Source organism: Ahaetulla prasina, chromosome 3 (assembly GCF_028640845.1).
Source record: "Ahaetulla prasina isolate Xishuangbanna chromosome 3, ASM2864084v1, whole genome shotgun sequence".
In the NCBI taxonomy this organism is placed as follows: domain Eukaryota; kingdom Metazoa; phylum Chordata; class Lepidosauria; order Squamata; family Colubridae; genus Ahaetulla; species Ahaetulla prasina.
The window spans coordinates 180,184,225-180,209,413 of NC_080541.1; the positions used below are offsets into that span (position 1 = coordinate 180,184,225).

The 25,189-nt window shown below is 40.5% G+C and overlaps 1 protein-coding gene across 5 annotated transcripts in view; it reads right to left on the reverse strand.

Annotated features, from left to right (window-relative positions):
- Positions 1–299: 299 nt before the first annotated feature.
- The window catches only part of CELSR2 (cadherin EGF LAG seven-pass G-type receptor 2), a 135,590-nt gene continuing 110,700 nt past the window's right edge, over positions 300–25,189 (reverse strand). Inside the window, exons 29-35 of one of the 5 annotated variants that reach the window (XM_058176260.1) lie at positions 24,439–24,561; positions 23,492–23,622; positions 22,959–23,047; positions 20,330–20,503; positions 20,099–20,206; positions 18,282–18,525; positions 300–2,992 (exon numbers count right to left, since the gene is read on the reverse strand). In XM_058176260.1, coding sequence (XP_058032243.1) covers positions 2,779–2,992; positions 18,282–18,525; positions 20,099–20,206; positions 20,330–20,503; positions 22,959–23,047; positions 23,492–23,622; positions 24,439–24,561 — 1,083 coding nt within the window. In that variant the 3' untranslated portion in view covers positions 300–2,778. Of the gene's footprint in view, positions 2,993–12,255; positions 17,485–18,281; positions 18,526–19,999; positions 20,210–20,329; positions 20,504–22,958; positions 23,048–23,491; positions 23,623–24,438; positions 24,562–25,189 lie in introns of those variants that run through there. The other 4 variants (XM_058176258.1, XM_058176259.1, XM_058176257.1 and 1 more) reach the window with 4 other exon arrangements.

The following is a 25,189-nucleotide window of genomic DNA, read 5'->3' on the forward strand; positions in this document are numbered from 1 at the left end:
TGCCTAACTATTCATAATCACCTAGGTCAGTTTCCCCCATGACATATATAATTTTCAGAACATATTAAAGTTTTTAGTAACAGAATAATGACAGATGACTTTAATTCTCTGTTTTGCCACAAATTTTCCGTGTGATTCGGGGCACAAGAATTAACATCTTTTGTTTCCATGGAGTTTATAAGGGCTTTAAGTAGCTTTTTCTTTTGAATATTCTTCACTACAAAGTGTTCTCTCTCTCTCTCTCCCTCTGTCCCTCCCTCCCTCCCTCTCTTCTTGCTTAGAACTGTTAAGATGCCTAGGTAATATTTGTGGTGATGGTAAAGGTTAAATATCTAGGTTAATACTTCTAATGATTATAATTTATTTTTCAGATATAAAATTTATTACTGATGAGACACTGGATTTTGAACTATTTTCTCCATTGGATAGGTAAGACTGATAAATAATTACTGACAATTCATAGAAGCTATCACATGAGTAAACAGCAAATGTGTGAAGTTGGTAAGCAAATACCTTCACAACCACTAACAGTGGGTTTTGTTTTTTAATTAAATGTGGAATTAGTTACTTTCGGGGTCATGAACTCAGGTCCAGTCCCTCCCTGCTATCTTAACCAGGATCAACTGATAGTCCTTCTAAGGATATTCCAATAATTTTCTTGATCCTGCTCATTCAATTTTTCCATTACCTTTCCATTCTTCTATTTCCATCAATCATGCTACGCACAATAATTTTTTCTAGTTCATCATCCATTTGGATTACATATTCAAAGTTTATCTATGTAATGTATGAGTTTCTACTTGGTGATCAGAATTTTAAAGGAATCTTTACTTTGTCCAGGGCCAACTGACCCTGGACAGTTGTTTTCTTTACAGTAGGTGGCACTGCTCTATCAAATCCTTTCTCTTGATCTATTACAATATCTAACTTCCATATCTGTATGTTATCACTTGGGGAGGGGATTGTCTTAACTCTTTTGTCATAGAAAATATCCTTAATCTTCACATCTTGTCTAAATTTGTCATTGTTTTCATTGCTAGGATTACTGTACTTTCTTTAACTCATGTAAAACACCCTCCATGCCTGTTAGTTCGAGTCCAAGAAGGCAAAATTATCAATCTCTTTCATTTCTTTGATTCTACCCGTGAATTCAGTAATTGTGGCTGATGTTTGACATCTTAATATTTTTCACTTTTTATTTTTTTCATGAGATCTTTTTTTCACTAAATTAAATATACTAAATTTGGTCCTCAATTGTCTTATATTCTTACTGTATACTCTCTAGGTCAAATCAGTGGGTTCTACAAACTGTACCTGAAAATGTGCTGGTGAATTAGAGTATATACATCTCCATTTTCTGTATTTTATTATGAAAGATTTGATTCGATGTTGTCCATTCAGTGATGTCCAGATGTTATCTGCCTTTACATTGCTTGATGCAAATGTTGGCAGTGAAGACAGATGTTTCTTCATAAAACTCTCAACATCTCCTGCATTGTTGCATTTACTTAGTCCAAATCTTCCTGTAATTCAAGTTTTCTCCATTTTTCCAAATCTTGCACTTCAACTATCCTTTTGCAATTTGCCATTGAAATTGTCAATGGCTTCCATCAATGTGTCTATAATTGGTGCCTACCTTTCTTGACATTGATGTTCACTATATGGCCTCCTAATTCTGAAATATATTAGCTTGTCATTTATCATGTTATAGGTAAGCACACTCTTATCTTTTCTAAGTATCAGTGATGCTTCATTCCTTTGTATGGCCTCATGTCCTTCATTTATAATATATTGTAATTAAAGTGACCAATTCTGATTCACTTAGTGTATCTACTAAGTTGAGTTATTCCTAAAACATGCAGTATAGTAAATTTCATTCCTATTTTGAAAATGTCAGATTTCCTTTGGATCATCATGCTTTACATTCCATGTTCCAGCTTAGTCTGTCCTTATAAAATGAGGGTACCACTGTCAGTGATCAGGCTTACTTGTAGCATTGATAAAGCCACGTTATCTACTCCAGACCTATTAATGAAAATTTAGGGTTTTTTTCTCAATTATGAGAGAAATATCTTCTAATCTGATGAGTCTTGTAATCTAGAATCAATTCTAGCTAAATGTTACAGCCATGTCTATGAAGCTTCCGTGGCAACAATGAAGAAGTGGCTTGCCATCTTCTGGCATTCATTTTGGAGTTCCTTCCCTGGATAACAAGCCCCACTTGCCTTCATTCCTACTGAATCATTCTTACTTTATTTCTCATCCTTCTGATCTTATCAGCAAGGAAATCCTCCTGAAGTTCATGATCATGCTGTCAGGATCACTGAAGCTACTCAATTCCCCTGGAGAATAAAAATGAAAAGTCCAGTGCACAAATGAAGATCTTAGCGGATCAAACAAATTACTTGGGAGAAAAGTGACAATATACACAAATGATTCTAATTTGTTCTCCATTCCTTAAGTTAAAAGATTAGTTATCTAATCCCTAATATATTTCCAATGTATTTTTAAATAAAAACAGTTGAAAATGCTAATACTGAGAAGCTTTATTCTGGTTTTGTACAAAAGCCAAATACTTTGAAATCCGGCCAAGTGGGAGCAGTTTTTTTAAGTGACCTTCTTATATTCTTTTTTTTATATACAATATTTACATGGCTCTGATAACAAGTCTACAATAATAAAAATATGAAACTTTATTTTGAGTTACATGGCTGTTTCCTTGAATGTGTAAATGTGTTTCATTTTCTCTCTCTCTCTCTCTCTCAGCACTTATTGCTGCTATAGACAAGGAGAGGGAGAGTCTATAACTTGTCCCCTTGAACTCAGTGACAAGAGTGTGGCACAAGCAGTTGATCTGAACATCTTGTTGGAGGAGAATGATGGACGGGCCAAAGAGCCAATTCCCCAGTGGAGTCCCCTGACTCCAATGAGGCTGGAGGAGGTCATGAAAGAAGCTAACCTGCTGGCTAGGCAGCTTGAGAAATGTCGGCTTCTGGAAAAGAAGAATATCAGTTCTGAAACAAAGCTTGAGACAGTTCTAGAACATCAGCTTTTACCCCCAATCAGGTTCTTGTGTGCAGAGACTGAGAGTCCCCAGAACACCCGGAGAAAGACTTTCAATGTGAAGGACAGTCCTCTGAAAGCTCTGCTCCCAACAGTGGAACCAGTTACCTGCTTGGCTCAAGGTTCCCCCAAAGCTCTGTCTTCCGAAGGTAGAAGTCCTTCTTCCCGCCTTGTAAACTTGCCTAGTCCCAGAAGACTCCAAAATACGCCTTATGTGCGCAGCACTGATGTTCCCCAAGCTAAGCTCTCTGAACCTAAGGCCTTGATGACAATGACATCCGGCAATAAAAAGGTATGGTGGCAGGACAGCAGCTCATCAATAAGGCATGTAGATTGCGAAGATTGTGCTTAGGTTGTGCCATTGGTTTTGATTCTGATTTCTTCTTAAGCTTGTGCTTATTATACTTAGTCAGCCTTTCCCAATAGCCTTTCAACTTTGTTAAGAGTTACAGCTCGCAAAACCTCAGCAATTGACCTCCTAGACTTTTCAGAATTGTAAAGATTGCAGTGTCAGGTTTGCTGAAACTGAAAATGTTTGTAGACATTTCATCCACACATATTGCACACATAACAGCTTCCTTTTTAATCTAATTGCTGGGTAAACCCTCCATCCCCAAATCTCTGGACTGCTAGACCTAAAGAATTTGTTTCTTTTTAATATTTTAAATTGAGATAGTACGGTTGCAGAATTTTTCCATATTGCAGTAGTTACACAAAGATCTTTTAAGTAGCTCTGCATGGTGCTTATTAGCATTATCTTCCTATTACCATATCAAGATGATGCAATAGTTCATTACATGGATTGTGACAATACGTAGCATTTCTTTACCAATTTTTCCAAGTATTTTTTCTGGTAATCTATTCACTAGCCCTGTAAAAGATAATTTAGCTTTAATCATTTTGTGAAATTGAATCTGCAAATTCAGTATTATGAAAGAAAATTCCCATCCTAATACCGTGTTTCCCCAAAAATAAGACCCTGTCTTATATTTTTTTGAGCCCTGAAATAAGTGCTTGGCCTTATTGCCATGCACTCAAAAGCCCAATTGGACCTATTATCAGGGGATGTCTCATTTTGAGGAAAACAGGGTATCTTCTTTCTCTATCCAGCACCCTCTTATTTGAATAACAGAATAACAGAGTTGGAATGGACCTGGGAGGTCTTCTAGTCCACCTGCCTGCTCAAGCAGGACACTCTATACCATTTCAGACAAATGATTGTCCAACTCTTTAAAACCTCAGGTGAGAGAGCATCCACAATTTCTAAAGGCAAGACATTCCACTGATTAATTGTTCTGTCAGGAAATTTCTCCTTATTTTTAAGATACTTCTCTCCTTGACCAGTTTCCGTCCAAGAACATGGATGGAACATCCAGAACAAGCTTCTTGTTTTGCCTTTAGGTGCGTCAGAGAATAGGTTGACCCCTCTTTGAGGCAGCCCCTCACATTTTGAAACACTGCTATCATCTCACCCCTAGTGCTTCTTTTCATTAAACTGGACATACCCAATTCCTATAACCATTCTTCATATGTTTTGCGTCCAGTCCCCTAATCATCTTTGTTGCTCTTCTCTGCACTCTTTCCAAAGTCTCTACGTATTTTAATATTGTGGTGACCAAGTGCAATATTCCAAGTGTGGCCTTACCAAATTATACATTATATTATCTGCTTTGACATTCCCATAGTTGCCTTATGCTTCAGAAATCAAAAGGAAGCCCTACTATTTTAGAAGCATCTTCTGGAGCAGATCAAAATGTATAGAGAGTAGTAGTTAATACTCTTAAGCGAAGAATGTATCTCTGTGTGTAAAATCCAGTATAGTATATACCAGGGGTCTCCAACCGTGTCAACTTTAAGACTTGTGGACTTCAACTCCCAGAATCCCTCAGCCAGCAAAGCTGGCTGAGGAATTCTGGAAGTTGAAGTCCACAAGTCTTAAAGTTGACAAGGTTGGAGACCCCTGATATATACAGTCATGATCATGGATTCTGGAAATGCAGAAGTTTATATTACAGTCAAAGTCCTTTGATTTTTGAGAGAGAATTATATACATTTAAGAAAGATACTTGTTTCACTTTGCACTAAATGTATAGTAAAAGGAGAGAGGGACAGAAATGCCTACTCTACTCTTTCAAAGCCTTAGGCTTTTGCCCAGAATCTATGCCAGTTAACTCTAGATTTGTATGAAAGTTGTTAGGAATTGAAGACTGCTAATGGCAGGAGTAGCTAAATTGCATTCCCCAAGGAGTACATCTTGTGGCTCTTGTAGTCCCTTTTATTTTATCAAACAGCTTGCTAAGATTTTCACCATCTCAAGGCAGAATAAAAACAGAAAGTTCAATGTCCTAAAATAGGTGTACTATGTTAAACAAACAAAGAAAAAAACCAATCTGCCTGCCACCTTGGGACTGGATAGGAATACAAAACCTGGCTCTACTAGTATATGGCCTTGCCTACAGCTTATCATTGCTTCACCCATGTACATCCCATCTTCCATCTTCTAAATGAAAAATACAGCTCTTAGCCATCAAATGTTTCTCAGTCTTTTTATATCCCCTTGTACATTACAACACAGCCGTGGAAGAAAGTTCTGTGTGTAGTCCATTTGGAAAAAAATATGTTCTGATAAACATGTTTAGACAACCACTTAAAACTTTGTTCACCTAAGTTTATGTACTTTACTGTTCTGTAGAATCTACCTATTTGTTTTTAACTTAGTCACGTTTACTGATTTTTTGCCTTTTAAAAACTGCTACTCTGCTTTGAGGACCATACTTCTGCAAATGGGATATATATGTTTTGGATTTTTTTTCCCGTAGAAAATCTGTGTAAAAGGTTTTAGCTAATTTTCTACAGAATAGCAGTTCTGTTCAAAAGCTGCAGCTGTTTTATTTCTGCCTTAAGCTTCAGGCAACCATCAGGAACAAAAGGACAGATAAACTACTTGTCCTTCCAACTACCACAAAAGGCCAGCAGCCATTGCTGCATTTGAAACCTCTCCCTCAAACCAGCATAAGGAAAATGCAGAGGAAGACAGAAGCTTCTGCTAAAAACAGTCCTGATCAAGGCCCACAGGTATTTCCAACAGAAATGCTGCTGGAGGGGTGGGGGAGGAAGGAGGAGAGAAAAATGGGCAGATAGTTAAGAATGTACACCATTGCATAAAAGCTGTAGGCAGGGGTGAAATGCTCCCGGTTCAGACCAGATTGCCCAATCCGGTAGTGATGGCGGCGGGTGGTTTGGAGAACCGGTAGCAAAAAACCCTGCCCCCAACCCCCCTCTCCATGCCCAGCTGAGCCATGTGATCATCAGAGGTTTGTTTTTTTTTACTTTTAAAAGCATTTTTTCTTCGGCCAAAAAAATGCTTTTAAAAGTTAAAAAAAAGCCTCTGATGATTCCACAGCTCATCAGAGGCTTTTAAAAGCATTTGGCCAAAGAGGTTGTAGAAAAAATGCTTTTAAAAGTTAAAAAAAAAAAAAGTTGGCCATGCCCACCCAGTCACATTACCCCCACCACCACCAAGCCACGCCCACAGAACCGGTAGTAACAAATTTTACATTTCACCACTGGCTGTATGTATAGTGACTAACTTTTGCATGTTTCTCCAGGCTGAAAGGGTGCTTAGCCTATCTTTGTTTGTATCAATGCAAGCAAAGGCTATAAACACCTCAAAAAGCATGTGTGTAAGTTGTACAATTAGCCTTCATATATATTCATCCATGGAAGGGTGTGTATGCATGTAGGACTGTATGTTTGTTTTTCATGGACCACAGAGAAGCTTCTGAATCTTATGGAACACCAGCCATCTTTGTGATAGTGTAACACAATCCTATAAAATGTAATTTCCTCTGGAATCTTGCTGTGGATACATTTGCAGGTTTCCTCTATCCAAAGGACAGTGCTTGCTGCACAAGAGAAAGGAAAGCCAAGTTCTCAGATGCGTCTCTGGCGGACCAGCCCTGTGAAAAAAATTCCAGCTGCTCCAGAAAAGATGGCACCTTTTCTGAAGACAAATGCAAGTAAGTTAAAATAAATTACCGGTACTTGTATTTTGCCTTATCCCTTGATCAGGTTTCACAAAAATCTTGGCAAGATATCACAAGTGATTTGCCATTGTCTGCTTCCTAGCATTGAGTGACTGGCCCAAGGACACTCAGCTGGCTTTATGCCTAAAGTGGACTAGAATCCACAATCTGCTATGTGGCAACAAGAGATAAACTAGTTTATAAACAGGTTTTTTTAGCTGTTCGGTCTGAGCCTTCACTAGATTGAAAACTTAAGTGTTATCTACATACCACATATTATTGACCCATCATTAATGCCTGATTCTCTAGCTGCTAAGTGAACTGGTATCAGAGTTAATTCAAATCTTTAGAGCTCACACACTTTCCCCTTTCACTATGAGTTGCCTTTGTTTCTTGCTCCATTTCTTGCTGAATGTATCTTGGCCCCTATAATCCTTTTACATTTAAAGATTTGGGTAGGATCCAGTCACTATCTCTAGAAACATTTTGCTGATTTGCCATTAAATCTTTTTTTTTTCTTTCATCCCAGGTCAGGTGAAAACTATGGGAGGCAATGGCCCCAAAAGACAAACCACCTCCAAGCCTTGTGGTGGTTTTGGTCAAACAAGACATACTGCCACATCTCCACTGGCAAGCCAACTCCCAATGCCAAAACCAACCAATCATACTGCTGCTGTTTCAGGCAGATACACAGTTCCTGGGAAATCCAGCCAGTTTAAACCAGTGAGTTCAGAAACATCTGGTGGGCAGAGAACCATTAAACCAACTGCTGGGGTTGGAAAGAAAGGTGAGTGAATACACAGGGACATTGCTAAAGAGTTTTGAATTCTGTTGAAATGTATTGTTAGAAAAACTATACACAGGGATAGGATTGTCCTCAGTGCCATTTCATCTATTAAAATGGTAGGCATGTATGGCCTCAGATTGCCTTCTTAGGTGAGAAACAAGTTCTTAATCTATACATAATATGAAATAAGCCCACCTGGGTCTTGTTTAGATAGTACAGGTAGTCCTCAATTTAAACCAGGGGTGTCCAAACTTGGTCCCTTTAAGACTTGTGGACTTCAACTCCCAGAGTTCCTCAGCCAGCAAAGCTGGCTGAGGAACTCTGGGAGTGGAAGTCCACAAGTCTTAAAGGGACCAAGTTTGGACACCCCTGATTTAAACCATTCACTTAATGACAGAAGTTACAACGGCACTGAAAACAATGACTTGCGCTTGGTTTTCACACTTACGATCATTACAGCATTCTCATGGTCATGTGATCAAAATTTGGATACTTGACAAACTGGCATGTATTTATTGTAATTACAGTGTCCTGGGATTATGTGATCACCAATCGTAAACCTTCCCAGACAGCTTCCGACAAGCAAAGTCATTGGGGTTCAGTTAGGGTCATCAATTGAGGACTACCTGTAAAACCAAAATACTGCAATAGGAGCAATGAGGTGTAATCATTACATCATTCTTCATTGCCACAATTCTTTATCATCTTGAAATGCCATGAAGTACAATTGTAACCATGCTGTATAATGGACTACATAACCTAGTTTATAGGTTATTCACTTTGTGTTTCCTTTAGCAGCACATACACTAAAATAGGAACAATAGAGAGAAAATTAGCATGATCAATACAAGGAAGATATAGAATTTCTATACTCTGGATGCCGGGAGAGTAGTGTGTTAGACAGATACACCCCAAAAAAGCGTTTGCAATTTCAACCTAGAAGGTCCTTGAATTTGGGAGAAGATAATTCACAGCATGCCGCATACCTGCCCTTGTGGATGAACTGGATTTGATCATAAATCTTGAATGTAACCTGTTCATAAGTAGAGCACTGTCTGTATAAGAGAGGTCCTCTGGTGAAACAGGATGACCCGTTTCTTGCACGCTTTTACAATTACATTTTTGTACTGTATACTGTTTTCTTTCCCTAATCAGCTCCCAGAATTCTCAGCAATGGACACAACTGGTAGCACTCAGGTTGCCCTACTGAATCTAAGTGGGCTGCCAGATGTTTGTTTGTTTTGCTCAATATGTAGAGAGGGGGGTTAAAAGCCTATTTCGAACAATGGATTTCCCATATAAGAATAACACAGGATTAGAGTTCTGGTTGATTTGGTTTTCTCTGCTCAGTTTCCAGTCAAGTATTGTCTGACCTTTTGGGGAAGTTTCCTCTGTGATAGAATTATGACATAAATAATAAATTAAACACATTTACTTCTCTTTTCTCTCTCTCCACCTCCCTTCTACAGCTGCATATCAGAAGCCAATCCCACCGGGCACTTTTCAGAACAGCAGGCTGAGACTGCCAAAGACTTCTAGCAATTCAAAATGAGGGGATGGATCCTGGGTTTTGAAGCCATGTAAGTGTCCTACTTCCATGTAAGAGTCAATGGAAAAACATTGGGTCTCTAAGACAGTCCGTGGGAAGAAAGTGTTGTGGCCCGCCAGTGGACAGTGAGGAGGTTGGGGAGGAACATAGGCCAATCCTGGAGTCTGGGGAAGGCTCTGACAAGGGCTCTGTATCAGAGGCAGAGAGGGGGCCAGGGCCATCTGACAGTTGTCAGCTGCTTTCGGAATCAGACATCAGTCAGGCAGAAGAACAGCTGGATCCTGTTCCCAGTGTACGCATGCACAGAGCTGCCAGGAGAAGGGAACAGCTAAGGAACAAGGGTCGACTCAGGAGTAAAGCACAGGTGGATGGTGAATGGCCCCTCCCATAGGGAATAAAGAGGAACAAAGGGGAGAGAGGAGTTTGCAGGAGACAATTAGTTCATTTGGGTGAAGATCTGTTCCTGCAATCTTGCCTAGTATTGTTGGTTACAGTGTGGTGTCTAAACGATAATCGGCCTGGCTTTGTTGGTAATTGTGAACTATCTTAAAAGATGATGGAAGAGGAAAGACTGCTGGAGAGGAATTCAGTGTAAATTAAATAAAAGGGGTTTATCAGGACAAGGATTTGGCTTCGTGCTGCTGGGGAAGCCTAGGTCAGAACAGGAAGTCAATCCACGTATTAGTGGGAGATTATCTGAAGTGCTCATCTACTGAATGATCTGGATACTGAACACGTATGGATCCGATGATTAGCAGCTGAAAATCTATTCACATTTTTTACAAAAACAAAATCCCAATACTGAGATTTTAAAAAGTGCATTACTGATTGGTCTAAATAATGGAATAGATTTAAGGTGTATGTAAAAAGTACAACACAGATAGTCCTCGACTTACAATTGTTCCTTTAGTGACCATTCAAAGTTACAACAGCACTGAAAAAAGTGAATGATGACCATTTTTCACACTTATGACTGTTGCTGCAGGCCCCCCCACCCCCCTGTGGTCACACGATCAAAATTTAGATGCTTGGCAACTGGCTCATATTTATGATGGTTGCAGTGTCCTTGGGATCATGTGATCCCCTCTTGCGATCTTCTGACAAGCAAACTCAATGGGGAAGCCAGATTCACTTAACAACCATGTCACTAACTTAACAACTTCAGTGATTCACTTAACAACTGTGGCAAGAAAGGTCATAAAATGGGGCAAAATTCACTTAAGAAATGTCTCAGCAAGAGAAATGTTGGACTCAATTGTGATCACAAGTCGAGGATTACCTGTACAAATTAATATTAAGTGCATACTGATTTCAAGCATTTGTAAACCTGTCCTAACTACCTACTCCATCTGACCTTTAAGATAATGTTACCAGCCATTACTATAATCTTGGGAACAAGCCAGAAAAAACTGATAATCTCGGATGGTGCCTTCCTTTTGAAGATAAAGCTGCTTTGGTCTCATAGAAACTCCTGGAATCACTTCTTTCAAGAGAACTTTCAAAGCTTGAACTGTGCATCTCCTCTAATGTTATCACACTCTGGGTTTGTGGTTTGAGGATCCTGGAGTAAGGAAGCAAGGACTACCAGTCCTTGTCCTATCATTACATTCCTTAGATTTACAAATGAAACTTGTGTGGGCTAGAAGTCTGAGTTGCGGCCTATGAAGTTTTGCTGAGCCACTGCTGAAAGGGATGGCTCTGCTCAGCAGCAGAGATGCCCCTGACTTTTTGACGGTTGGTTTAGTTTAAAACTTTACTAGATTAAAAACAGCCTTACTGGAGCCCAGTGTAATATTTAGTCTTTTATAAGATACGTTGACCACTATACAGCATTGAGCTGTAAAGAACCATTATGTAATACTGAATAATGTATGCACCGTTAATCATTTTGATAATACTTTAAAAGTAAACACTAACGTACACTTTCAGTTGTTATATGGGAAGGACTTGTTTCTTTCGGTTAAACTATTCAAAAGTAAAAAAGCTTTTAATTATGTGAAAGACTACACAACTCTCGTGTCAAACCCTTTTATCTTTTCATTCTTATTCCATACCTCCTCTTTATATTAAACTGAGAATGGTCAGCGGTAATGTTGTTAATCCACAGATTTCCTGTGCTATTAATAGTTGCATAAGAAAGAGAAACCTAAACAGAGGTTTAAAAAAATTAACTTACTCTGTTATGGAGTCGATAAAGATTTACCCCGAAACACAAATCACACTCATAAAATAGCATTTTTATACTATTCTTGATAATTCTTAGGGCATTTGTGGCTTAAGATGATGGAAAAGCAGTACACAGTGTTGAAAATACTTGTGCTTATCAGCCAGTTTCATACTGTTTAGATCTATATAAAGACGAAATAATACTTCTAAGCTGGTGCAGTGGAATTCTTAGAATCTCAGTTTTGAACAGATCTACCTGCCTGCCTTCATCATCCATCTACTTAAGCAAATTTGCAGCAATCTAACCCAGAGAAAAATGCCTTGATCAAAAAAATCTCCAGCTCCTTCTTATTCTAAATTAAAAGGTACTTCCCTGTTGTACAATAAAGCTTTAAGTGAAAGGAGTTGAGACTATTTAAACAATCTCTGCAGAAGGGGTGTAATAATGTGTTAAGCACCGCGATACTAATGATTTCAAGACAATATAGCGACAGGACACTATTCAAAGACTGTGGAGTGATTCCTGGATATATATGGAAATTCTTCCTCCAGCAGGTCCTAAGGGATGGAAGATGAATTCTTTGCAGCTTAAGGCGTTGCAACAGTGAAGTTAATCCTTATGTCTTGCACAAGATTGAAGGAACAAATGCTGTGACAAAATGCAGTATTAATTCTGCCATTATATTCATGTATGTTGTTTTGATCGTTTCTAATGTCTGAAAAAATATATGCCTTTCTAATAAAAACACACATCTGTATAATGACTTGTAGCAAAACCAATTCCTCGAGTAATTCTATTATTACCTCTTGGTGATCAGTGCTCATTCAGGGATAAGAGAACCAGTACTGCAATTCCTTTTCAGTAACAGAAGCTTGTCTTTTGTCCCATTTTGATGCTGTTAATGCAATGTATCCAGATAGATAGATAATGCATGTACATTTGTTCAGCACAAGCAGACAAAAACTGAATGAATTACAAAACCTGCAATGAACCATCATGTTTCTGCAAAGACTAAGGGTTTCTCATAATCGATAAATCATTGTCAGAAGAACTGGGGGTCATTTCTCTATATATTTGGAAGAGAAGAAATCTAGATTCTCCTTCACAATGCCTCTGCCCAGTAGCAAGGAAACTTAATAGCTTCAACTCTTTCTATTGAATTCAGGTTCTTGGTCTTCCCTTTCCCTACTCCATTTTCTAGTAAAGATAGACAAAGCACTGAAATGGAGCCACCCACACGGAACTATGGTTTTATTATTTAGGAAAAGGGGTGAACTCTGTTATATTTACATAAAGAACCCTTCCTATACACTTGAGATATCTAAACCAAAGGAAAAGCCTGTAACCCACCAAGTTTTAAGAAAACAGTTTGTTCCTCCCAAAAAATTAAATCATCAGAACTTTTCCCTGTGCTTTCCTCTCTGACCAAACTGGGCTTTTTAAGGAAAAGTAAGGTTTGTTTCCTTGGCACCATTCCACCAACTTCAACAGCTGCTTGTCAAGCAGAAATTCAAAGACTACCATTTCCAATTCAGTAGATGAGGCTGTGACATAAAAGCATTTATTTCTTGAATTTCTGCATGCATCACAGCTACTCAAGACTATGGAAACAACTGTACATGGCTGTAGCTGAGTTCTGCTGGAAATGACTTTACTAGCTAGTTAAGAGAAAAAGAATGGATTGGATCAATGGGAATTCGTACTAGAAGACAAGAACCTTGAACCTACAATGGCATATGTTTAGATCTGGACAATGGCGGTGGCGATTTATTGCCTAGGAAATGAAAGGTGTGCTCAGTTGTAAATATATGCATATACATCTTTAAAAAATAATAAATTAAAAAGCAGACATGTCAAATACATCCTTTCCACAGTTAAAACAGCTAATTAGCTCTTTATAGACAGCAGAGGGACACTAAAAAATTAATTGGCTGCAGTGATGAAGCAGAAGCTGAACTCTTCACATCAAGCTCTCCATACAAGACAGTTTCTCAGTCTTTAATACAGTTAAGGTTTAACACTTCCTTGGTCATGAATGGAGTGGCACACCTTTCCCCTCCAATTCCGTCCAACCTGGCACAGGAACAGGTGGATCAACTCTTTTCCCTGGAAGTCACTGCTGCTGTAGAGAGCTTAGTTTGAATCCTTTACTACCACTGCTTTCAAGTTTGTTTCAATTAATGGATTTGCCATATAAGAAAGATTTTGCATAGGAAGTTATTGTAGGCTAGTTTGTGCATTTGACGTACAGTCTAAAAACTCAGCATTTAGAGGTACTTGGGACTGGGGTGATGGAGCAGGTAACCAGTGCTTTTGTCTGGTAGAAATCTAATACTTTGAATGGTTTCAGAGAAGCCAAAATGTAGGTAAGTGAAGATGTTTCCAATAAGGAAAAATTCCCAAGGCTTCATTTGTTTGATAGCTGCCTTAATGGAGCCCTGACATAAAATATAATGCAACGTTGCTTGGAGAAGAATATAATTGTCATGTTTTTATGAAGGAATGGGGCTTTATGGAAGACACCGTAGAGTAGCCATTGATCTTTCCTTCCAACCTTTGTTCAGCATACCAAAACAAAATAAAGACATTCAGGAATAAACTAGCCTCTACCTTAATAGGTGGCAATTTGAAAGGGAGCCTATTTGGTTTGCCTCTCCTTGTCTAGGAGTAAGACATGTGTAGTCCTCCAAATACAGCTAATAATTCCCAGCTTTTATCATCTGGGTCGGGGATACCTAGAAAGGCCTTCTGTCCTAGTGACTTTTTTGTCTGATCTGCTTACTCTAGTATCTTTGCATTTCAAGTTAGCCTTCCCCAGTCAATGCCTTTCAGATACATTGCGACTACATTCAACAACCCTAATTTGCATGACTAATAGATCATACTGGTTCTGGATAATGGGACTTGTACCGCAGACACATTTGAACAGGAGAGGGCTGAGGAAAGCCATTATAGATACAGGATAGCCAAAAGTGTGTCCCATTGCCTGCATTTGGAAGCATCACTTACCATTTTGCCTTCACCTATGAGTCAAGTCATGAGGGAAAACGCTTCCAGGGCAACATGGGAAGTCCTCTGGGTTTAAATATTCCTTCTTGCTGCAATAACTGCAACAAGCCATATATTAGGAAGCCAAAGTGGTTCCTGCCTAGCTGAATTTTATTTCCATAGGTATCTCCAGTTTGCTTCAGGATGAGCAGCAGGAATTGACCAAAATTGTGTTGAAGGCAACAGCAATACAGGCTCCAGGTGGAGCTTGGGCAAATGGCTCTTCTTTTGTACAGACTTTTTTGGGATTGGGGTGGGGTGGCAGTTGTGTCTCCTTTCACTTAACTATCTAAAGTCAAATGGTTCAGAAGGAACACTCAATGGAAATAACACAGTAGTAGATCATACACTGAAGAGGCTGGTCTTCATCCCCTGTGACCTATTGGAATGGACAACTCACCACAGCCAACTTGCCATGGCCAACTTGCCATGGTCAACTCGTCATGGCCAACTCACTGCAGGACCATTCAACAGTTCAATTTAATTATTTAAAATAATAAAAAAAAATATTTTAAGTTTCGTCATTCACATTTCATTTTGTCCCTCCTTGGGCATCCTTTCTTTAATGATTCTATTCCACCATTTCTTCGATATTAGTGTAACTCTTGTCCCGCAGCGAATTGTCCCTTGGTGAGTTGGCCATGGCAAATTATCCCGTGGCGATTTGGTCATGTCGTAGATCTACTTAGCTCTGTAGATGCCACTGCCATGCCAAGTTGACCTTAAACAGATTTCAGAGAATCACATTCTATGTGTCAAAACATTCCAAGAAAGGTTTTGGAATTGGCAAGCACAGAGGCCACAAAAAGCTAAACAGTAATGGACAATATTACTGGAGGTGTTGAAAAGAAAAGCCTCATTTTCAGAACTCCTTTCTTTGACAAGCCAGGCCATGACAACAGTCAAGTCCCAATTAACCTCATATTGTGCAAACCTTGGCTTGGTCAATAAAGGGCATCAGATTCTGCACCCAGCTAACAAGATATAACATTGCTATAAAGCATGACCCCCAAGGGCTTTTCAATTATTTAAATTAGAACATCCTTCAGCAATGGTCAAATGAAAAACAAAAATCAAAACACGTCAAACTAACAGTGCCTTCACCCTCCCCAAGCTGTCCCCCTCTTCCCGCTCTCCCTTAGCAGAAAAGTCTCTTTCCCGGTGAACGTCGTTATAAAAAAAGTACTTTCCAAAAGGACCAACATGAAAATCCCCATTATGAGCAGGCATCAGGACTTGGCAGAGTGTAGAAAAAAATGAAGGCTTCTGAGGCAGAAAGGCAGCAACCTGTTGGCATGAGAGCCAGGCGCTTTTGGGAGACATCAAGGCAGCATTCCTGCTCCAGCCACAGTAGCAACAGGGAGACACGTGCTGACTGGCTGGGAGGAGCGGGAGGTGGGACTTTTTTCTTTTTGTCATTTTCTACGAAAATAATTGCAGCATGGACTGATGGCTCAGCAGGCCACACCCGTGGTGCTCAACACCTTACGGGCTGCCTCTTGGAGCATTCTGATGGGGCCAAGTTACTGGAATGGTGAGCTGAGCTTGGAGAAGTGGCTGTCAAACAAAGCCGTTTGAAAGTAACTGTGATCCAAGGAGGAACGTTTCCATTGATGCCAGTGGATATGCCGGTCCTGTGTCCCTGATCCCACTGCAATCTGAAGCACCAAGGCTGGAGTAAGCAACTTGCCAGAGAAGAACAAGATCCACAGCTGACGCTAATCTGTACAGTCCATGAATGGAGGCAGCGTGATGGCGATGAACATCCTGGGGAAATGGCTAGTAGGTCTGGAACAAACCTACTATTTTCAACATTTTTTAAAAAAACGTTCTTTAGGCCAGAAAATGCAGGTGGAACTAGTGCTGCCCTGCAGAACAGCAATGTACTTATACAGCATTCTGGAAAAGCTATTTGGATGACGAATTTCTTTCCTATTCTATAATTGCTTAGTATGGCAAAACCAAGATGTCAGATTCCCATTTTCTGTGCGTGCCAGAGAGCCCAGGTTTGAAGTGCACCCTGGATTAAATATGCACCTTGGAAGGTGTGTTTAGATGCACGCTGCTGGATCAGAAGAAAAGCAAGACCATGGCTGGTGGACACACATATATTGCAGAGGGAGGCTCTGGGTTGTGCCCTTCAGATTCAATGCAAAGCCAGCTGTGGTTCTTAAGGAATGTCGAGCACACGTGTCCTCTGCACAGCCAGGTCTACTACACCTCCAGCTTCCATTTAAAAGGTGCTATTTCCCTCCCTCCTAGGAGAAGCCCAGGATGGTGTCCTCCAAAACTGGGCTGATCCTGGTTTGTTACTCAAGTCAAAACGAACAGTTCTTGGTGGCTCCTAGTTGCAGCCATCTTCAAGCACACTGGCCCCTAGCTCCACCCCATCGTCAAATATTCAATGAAAACATCTGCACAGTAATACATGTCCACATGGTGGCTGCTGAGGCTCCCCCAGACCAATTTTGATAAAGAAAAAAATATATATATTCCAGACACGCAGCACTTCCAGACTGGGCAACAAAGCATGAAAATCCCTGAAGACGTGGAGGTGGTTAAGTTTATGTTCTTTCAGTCCATTTTAGAATGATCCAAAGTGCATCTGTTCGACAAGGTCCGCCTCCTGGAACCTGCTGTTCCCCCCGGGGGGTGGGGGGGGGCAGGTCACTTTTCATTTGGCACTACATACAAGTGGGTCCAGCTCCCTGGGCCAGGCCGGGTTGACGGAGACAACATTCCTCGCTGTGGTTTGAGAGCAATCCTGGCTCCCAGACTGGCCAAACGTGTGTGAGAGATAGAGAGAGTCTGGTGCATGCGACATCAGATTGAGGTTTCATCGCTCCTGCTCAGTGATCAAACACAAAGCGAGACAGGACAGGGGGAACACAAACACATGAGTGTGGTCATGAGCAGGTTTGAGCAAAGCACCCCCCCTGGGGCTCGTGTGTTAATGGAGGAAATTAAAAAACAGAAATCTGGGCGATTGAAGCGAGAGGTGAGAGAACAAGAAACAGAGAAGGGAGGAGAGGAGGAGGAGAAGGGGGTTAGTGCAAGAGAGCTCAGGAAGAAGTTAGAACAGGAGAGCATCCCCCAATTCCCCCATCACATTCCTGAAGATGGTAGGTGGGCTGAGTCCCACAGCATCTCACAGGAGCAGCTCAGTATTTCTCAGGGACTTTAATCCTGACATGCTCCTCTGCCCCTTGGGCAAGCTACAGGGTAACCCTGGGCTTAAAAAAAAACCCTTTCCCACCTAAGAAGGAGATGGCTGCATCCTGCCTTTCAAATTCTGAGCTGCATCCAGATGGAGCTAAGGGGTTATAGTCTGGGCCCAAAGTCAGAGGAATATATTCTCCAAGAATGGGAACCGTCCCCCTCAAAGTCAGTGAAATCTTAAAAGGATTTTTATAACACAAACATCAGGAAGAATCTAGGGAATTGTAAGTAGATAGACATTGTTCTTAAAGGCACAGCCTGGGAATAAAGGTGGGGGCAACTATGAAATATAACAAAATATCAGCCCGAAAGATCGGAAGCACCAGATCTGGCGTGTGGACAAGAGGCTTCACAGAGGCAGCAGGTTGTCACACGCAAACCACCAAGGACAGGCGAGCAAGAAGAAGGCTCAGCCATACTCACTCGGAGCCTGAAGAGTCCTCATCCACTGTGCCAGTCTTTATGCTCATGGTGATAGGTGTAAGGCCATTGAGCTGCTCCTGTAGGGTCTGTCGGGGTCGTGGTACCCCACCCCCACGGCTGCCATCGCTCCCCGAAGAACCATGCAATGATACCATCCCTGAGCGGCAGCTGGACAGCTTGTTATGGATGCGCTGGATGCTGCTCTTCTCACTGATGGGTGGCAGGTATTTTTTCTTTAAAATGCCTGAGGGCAGAAGATTCAGAGTCAAAGAAAAAACACACCATTCTTGCTACAGTCAGGAAACCAAGGCTAAAGGATATGACTACTTGTCTTTATGGATAGAGGTGTGGGCTCCATGATTCAGGGGTGTCAAACTCAACTCCATTGAGGGGGTCAGTATGGGTGTGACAGAGTGGGCGTGGCCTACTCAATGTCACTCGTCGGGGGCGCTTGTGGCAACCCAAGTGCTCTGCCAGCGAAAACAGGCTCCCAAGCTCCGATTCCGGCTGTGATTTCCTCCTGAAACCCTCTGCCAGGGAAAACGGAGCTTGGGAGGGCCACACACGGTCCTCCCGAGCTCCATTTTCACTGGCAGAGGGTTGCAGGAGGCCATCGCAGCTGGAAACACAGCTTGGGAGCCTGTTTCTCTGGCAGAGGCATCGTGAGCCAGTCCCCCACTGTTTCCAGGATGGCCCTGCTGGCCAGATCTAAGCACCCCTGTTCTACTTGTAAAAAAACAAAAAGCAGAGCTGTTTCCCATTTTCATCTCCAAACCTTAAAGGCACCAGAATCCAATCCTCTCGGTAAATTAAAATGGTCTTGAAATTAATGACTAAAGGCTATCTGGTTTTATGTATTTTCTTCATCATATTATCGCATACCATGGTTTTATCTGGTAGCAAGATCTTAAAAGAAATCAGATATTTCTTTTTGTCTCATTTCTAAGCTGGTAATTTGGAGAATGTTCATTCCAGTTCAGTCTTTAACTTTACAAGAATTGCCATTGCCAGCTTATCTATATAATGTATATAAACTCTTATAAATTAGTATTGTGGAGCTTTCTCACCAAAGGCTGCAATGACACATTATTTCTGCCTAAAGAGAGCTAGTTTTATTAACAGAAAAAGTTAATCATAACTAATATTGTATCCCTTAATATGTATCAATAGGCACTGCAGTTTACATTCTATGAATGAATTACTGTGATGCTTAAATTTAATATACTGTATTTATTGGTAATTGAGCTCTTTTCTTTCATTATTAACTGCTTATGCTGTCTGTAAAGGATTCCAAAAGGCATTTAAATGATGGAGGAACAATGCTTTCTATAGGCCCAATCTTATTTCTAGTTCATCCAGGATGAATATCAAAGAATGACACACAATTAGATTCGTTGATTAAAAGATTATTAAAAGGCCATGCCCTATAAAGCTACATTCTGCACTCCAGAGAAAATACTTATTTGCAAAACATTTTTACATTTTTTTGGTTTGCTTCCAGTCATACAGAGTGGCAAGAAATTATTTCTATTAATTCCCACAATTCACATACAACTAATCCATATTTATCTGGTCTGAGAGACTTAAGATGCTGAATTCACTCCTGAATAATAAGAGCAATTGCATAATGCAACTTGGTATTTAGTGCAATTCAAGAGGAAATTGCTAGGGTAAAACAGACCAGTCGGTGTTACAGTTCCCAGAATCTAATTTTTTACCTTTCTGGGGCTGAGCAGTGGGATGAGGCAGTGAGCCCAAGATGCCCTCTCCATTCTCTCTGGCCAACTCCTCTGTCAGTCCCAGCCGGTCATTCTTACCCATTGGTTCTACCCGCAGCGACTCTGAGCCAGGGTGGCCATCGCTCTCACTGGCAGTGGTTACAAAGTCACCCGGCCAATAAGGTTTTCCAGGTCCAGAGATGTTATCTACTGAGAAAGGAGAAGATGGTTGTAGATTTCAATGTTTGATAAAGTCTGATCTAGTGTTGGCTCCATCCCTTCCTCCAGTTTTAGTGACATATTCCTGGAGTTGCCCATGTCTAGCATTACCCTTCGGAGTGCTGAGTGCTGGCAGCTTCTCATTGTTAGGACACAGTAAGTTCTCCCAGCAGGGTTCCTTGGGAAATTCTTCGTCCTCTTCACTGTCAGAGGAATGGGTGGAAGCAAAGGAACCACTCTGGTCATCTTCCATGGAAAGGTCACTGTCTGAATCAGTATCACGTTCTGTGCCCAAAAAGTGCAGGGAGAGAGGCAAATAATAATCAGACTGCATTAATAGTGCATCCATTCTTCACTCACCTGTTTTCCGGTCTCAGCTCATACCAGATTCTCATGCCAGGTACTTAATGGTCCAAATCGGTTATTTAAGAACCATCTACACAAATCAGGGGATTATAGCATGCAATTAAATTGTTCTCATCTACATGCATTTTTGTGCAAGCTCAGTCTATAATGTTCCATCTGTGTAGCGGCTACAGTGTCCAATTAGGACTGGGAAAAACCAGGTTCAAATCTAAACCCAGAAAGTCATCAGAATGTGTCAGTTTGGAGTAAACCAGAGTGAAGATAACAAAATGTTCAAGCAGCATCAAATCTAACAATGCTGAGTTTTCTTCTTAGAGTTTTTGTTTCTTTTTCAACTCTTGCAAAACACATTTTAAGATACGAGGTCTGTAGCATTATCATCCAATCTGAGATGGTTTCAAGATGGGACAAAAATGTCTCTTGGCTCACAGTGATGAAATGTATGTTTGAATATAAATGCTACCTAAAGCTTATTCCCATGTTTACTATTAGAACTTCTTCAATTCAATTAAGAATACAATACACACAATCACCATTAAAAACAACAACTGGGTTCTAACTTTTGAGTTGTGGTGGCACAGTGATTAGAATGCAACATTGCAGACTGACTGTGCTCACTGCCAGCAGTTTGATCCTGACCAGCTCAAGTTTAACTCAGACTTCCATCCTTCTGAAATCAATAAAACGAGGACCCAGATTGTTGGGGGCAATATGCTGACTCTGTAAACTGCTTAGTGTGCTGTAAAGCACTATGAAGAATAAAGATTGTATAGTACTGTAAGTCTAAGTGTATTGCTATTGCTACTGCTTTCCCCACTTGTACCTAATAGAATAGAATAGAATAGAATTTTATTACCCAAGTGTGATTGGACACACAAGGAATTTGTCTTGGTGCATATGCTCTCAGAGTACATAAAAGAAAAGATACGTTCATCAAGGTACAACATTTACAACACAATTGATGGTCAATATATCAATATAAATCATAAGGATTGCTTATGTTATTAATCATAACAAATGTATGCCTGGGGAGGAAAAGGTGAAGATTGTCATGTCTACATGATGCTATCCAAATCATGACTGAAACAGACTTAGTTGTACCAGTATAAATGCAGCATTTCAGCAATTCAATTCTGCAGTAGGGAAAATCCCACAGCACATTATCTCTTTCAATTTCCTGTGTTCATGTATCTGCTACAAGAAGATGTTCCTGTATCCCAGCAGTTCACCAGGAATCAAGCTGACTGAAGGTCATTTATTTGTACCCTGCCTTTATTATTTTTTTTACAAATAACTCAAGGTGGCTAGCATATACCTTTCTCTTCTTATTTTCCCCTCAACAGTAACTCTGTGAGGTCAGCTGGGCTAAGAGAGAGTGACTATCCCAAAGTCACCAGCTGGCTTTCATGCATAAGGCAGGTCTAGAACTCACGATCTCTTGCTTTCTAGCCTGGTGCCTTAACCACTAGACCAAACTGGTTATACAAGAGTGATCTTATTGGCTGTGGCAGCTTTTTGTCCTATCAGTTTCTAAAGCCCAGGCTAATTTTTTTAGTCTCTCAACAATTTAACAAATAAATCAGAATTATAGGTATTTGGAATACATCTTCCCACACAATGAATTTGCCTCCTTTCTAACCTGTAGTATCCACCCCAAACCCCTCTTTATATTGTAACTGACTAAGTTCACTGAATGGCAACGGGCCAGCTGCCTGCCTTATCTATTACACAAGATGGCTCTGTAGATAAAATACAGATTCTTTAACTATGAAGGGCTAAAATAGCAATTTCACAAGGAATGGGATAGTGTCTATGAAAAAGGCAAGTATCCGTCTCTAAAAAGTCCCACAGACACATATCATAATGGCCTAGCTTGTCATTTCTGCATGCAAACAAAGACAATGCTCATTTTAATCTGCCTTTCTCTTTTAGAATAAAACAGTTTTAGCACAACAAAGCAAATAAAAAAATTGTTCTGCAATTCCATGAAGATATCATTGAGTTTTATGGGATTTACAAATATAATACATATATAACATGAAATGTACTAAGCTGCAGCTTTATGGATCAACTACATCCTCAGTCCTAGCACATATTTAACTTTGACTGGACTTTGAGAAACATGAGGAGGAAGAATTGTGAATTTGTTTGTTCCCATGTAATCACCATAGGTGTCCAAAATCATAGCGCATTTAAAGAAGGTGATTAGCAAGTAGAGGGGGAAAAAACAAGAAAAGGACTACATGGAAATGAGAAACACTATACTGTAGCTTTAGGAAGCAAATTATAAGGCATACTATCAATTGAAGGCAATTCATAAGCCCAGAGAGGTAGACAATTCTATCCAGAACTTGTCCAATTCTCTTCCTCTCACCATTGTTCTGATCCTTATCTTCCAAGAACAAAGAACTGGGATCTGCAGGCCCAATGTGTACCTGGCTATTGTTCAAGCCAGACTCCTCCCTGTGAACAGAAAATAGAGAATATGGTAGCTGCCAAGGTTCCACTTTAATCGAAAGGTCGGGAGTTCAGAGGTTCGAATCCCTAGTGTCGTGTAACGAGATGAGCTCCCGTTAACTTGTCCCAGCTTCTTCCAACCTAGCAGTTTGAAAGCACGTAAAAAATGCAAGTAGAAAAATAGGGACCACCTTTGGTGGGAAGGTAACAGCATTCTGAGTGCCTTTGGTGTTTACTCATGCCGGCCACATTACCACAGAGACGTCTTTGGACAGTGCTGGCTCTTCGGCTTGGAAACGGCTTGGAGATGAGCACCGCCCCCTAGAGTTGGGAACGACTAGCACATATGTGTGAGGGGAATCTTTACATTTACCTTAAGGTTCCACAACACAGACAAGATCTGTACCATGGGGTAAGGAAAGAGTTATACATTCTTTACATTAGCATTACCTGAGCACAAAAGGGATGTAGCTGTGCTGACTCTTGCCTGAGCGGACAGTGCTATGCAAGGAACCAGTGGAGTCCCCAAATGGCGTATGGTACAATTGCCCATCCACGTAGGTATTGTTGCAAATATAAGCCTGTTGAGATCAGAATAATATGGGAGAGAGAGAATTAATAGCAGCAGAGAGGCAAGGGGTAACTTGATGAGTCCCTTCAATATATATATTTTTTTGGGTGTTCACCAATTAGACTAAAGATCTAAGTGTTTTTTGTTAGCACAGTTCTCCGTTCTGGACTTCATATCTTTCACTGTGCCAACATTGCTCATCTACTTGACCATTCCTCTCTTTTATATTAGGTCTCTTTTCTCAATGCTCAGTGTGTTTCTTTTCATTCGAGGCATTCATTCACTAGTTGTTCCTTGGACTCTGTTGCCAAAACTCATCTTTGCTACAAGAAACCAGACCATCTTTTTTTCCTGTTATAACCTGGATATAAAAGTTCAAAAGATGACCTGGAAGCAGGATGCACGCCATCTGATCTAAGAAACACAACATTCAGAGATGAAGCTCAGTTTTCATGAAATGACTCTGCTTTAAGTGAGACAGTTGATTGTGAAAAGATGTGAGTGCTCAGGCGGTCAAACCTGGAGATTGTATATAATTTGGCTTCAGTGTGCCTTCCATAATACTATTGGAAAGAGAATCAGGCAGGGAATAACGAAAATATATGCACATCTGCTTCATTGCCAGTGGCTTCACTGTCATCTCTTGAGACAGAATATGACTTAAAATTCTGAACTGGAGCAAAATGCCACTTCCAGGTCAAAGTTTTGTTTATTTTGCCTTTTAAGATCAGTGTCAAATCCTACAACAAAATACCCATAGTTTTATACTCAAAGGTATTATTGGCCCTCAGTGAGCCCAGGAAAGAAAGTGCCTTGAAATACTCACTGCTGTCAAGGTAGATTTGGTAGTGAGTGTAGGATCAGTGCTGTGCTTCTTTCCACAAATAGATCTGAGAGCCTTCCTCACTTCTTTAGATAAGATGACACAGAGGAGAAAGATTAAGGGTCCCTATGGAACAATGAGAGAATTTATTTATTTATTTATTTATTTATTTATTTATTTATTTATTTATTTATTTATCACATTTGTATACCGCCCTATCTCCCTAGGGACTCAGGGCGGTTCACAGGCAAGTAAAAAAGTACATATAAATACAGAATAAAATAACAGTTAAAAACTTATTCTACATGGCCGAATTTTTAAAAAACAATATAAATAATAAAACCCATTAAAACCAATATAAATTTAAAATCTAATCCAGTCCTGCGCAGATGAATAGATATGTTTTAAGCTCGCGACGGAAGGTTCGGAGGTCCGGAAGTTGACGAAGTCCTGGGGGGAGTTCGTTCCAGAGGGTGGGAGCCCCCACAGAGAAGGCCCTTCCCCTGGGTGTCGCCAGACGGCACTGCCTAGCTGACGGCACCCTGAGGAGTCCCTCTCTGTGACAGCGCACGGGTCGGTGAGAGGTATTCGGTAGCAGCAGGCGGTCCCGTAAATAGCCCGGCCCTATGCCATGGAGCGCTTTAAAGATCGTTACCAAGACCTTGAAGTGCACCCGGAAGGCCACAGGTAGCCAGTACAGTCTGCGCAGGAGAGGTGTCACATGGGAACCACGAGGGCAATAAGCAATGAATGA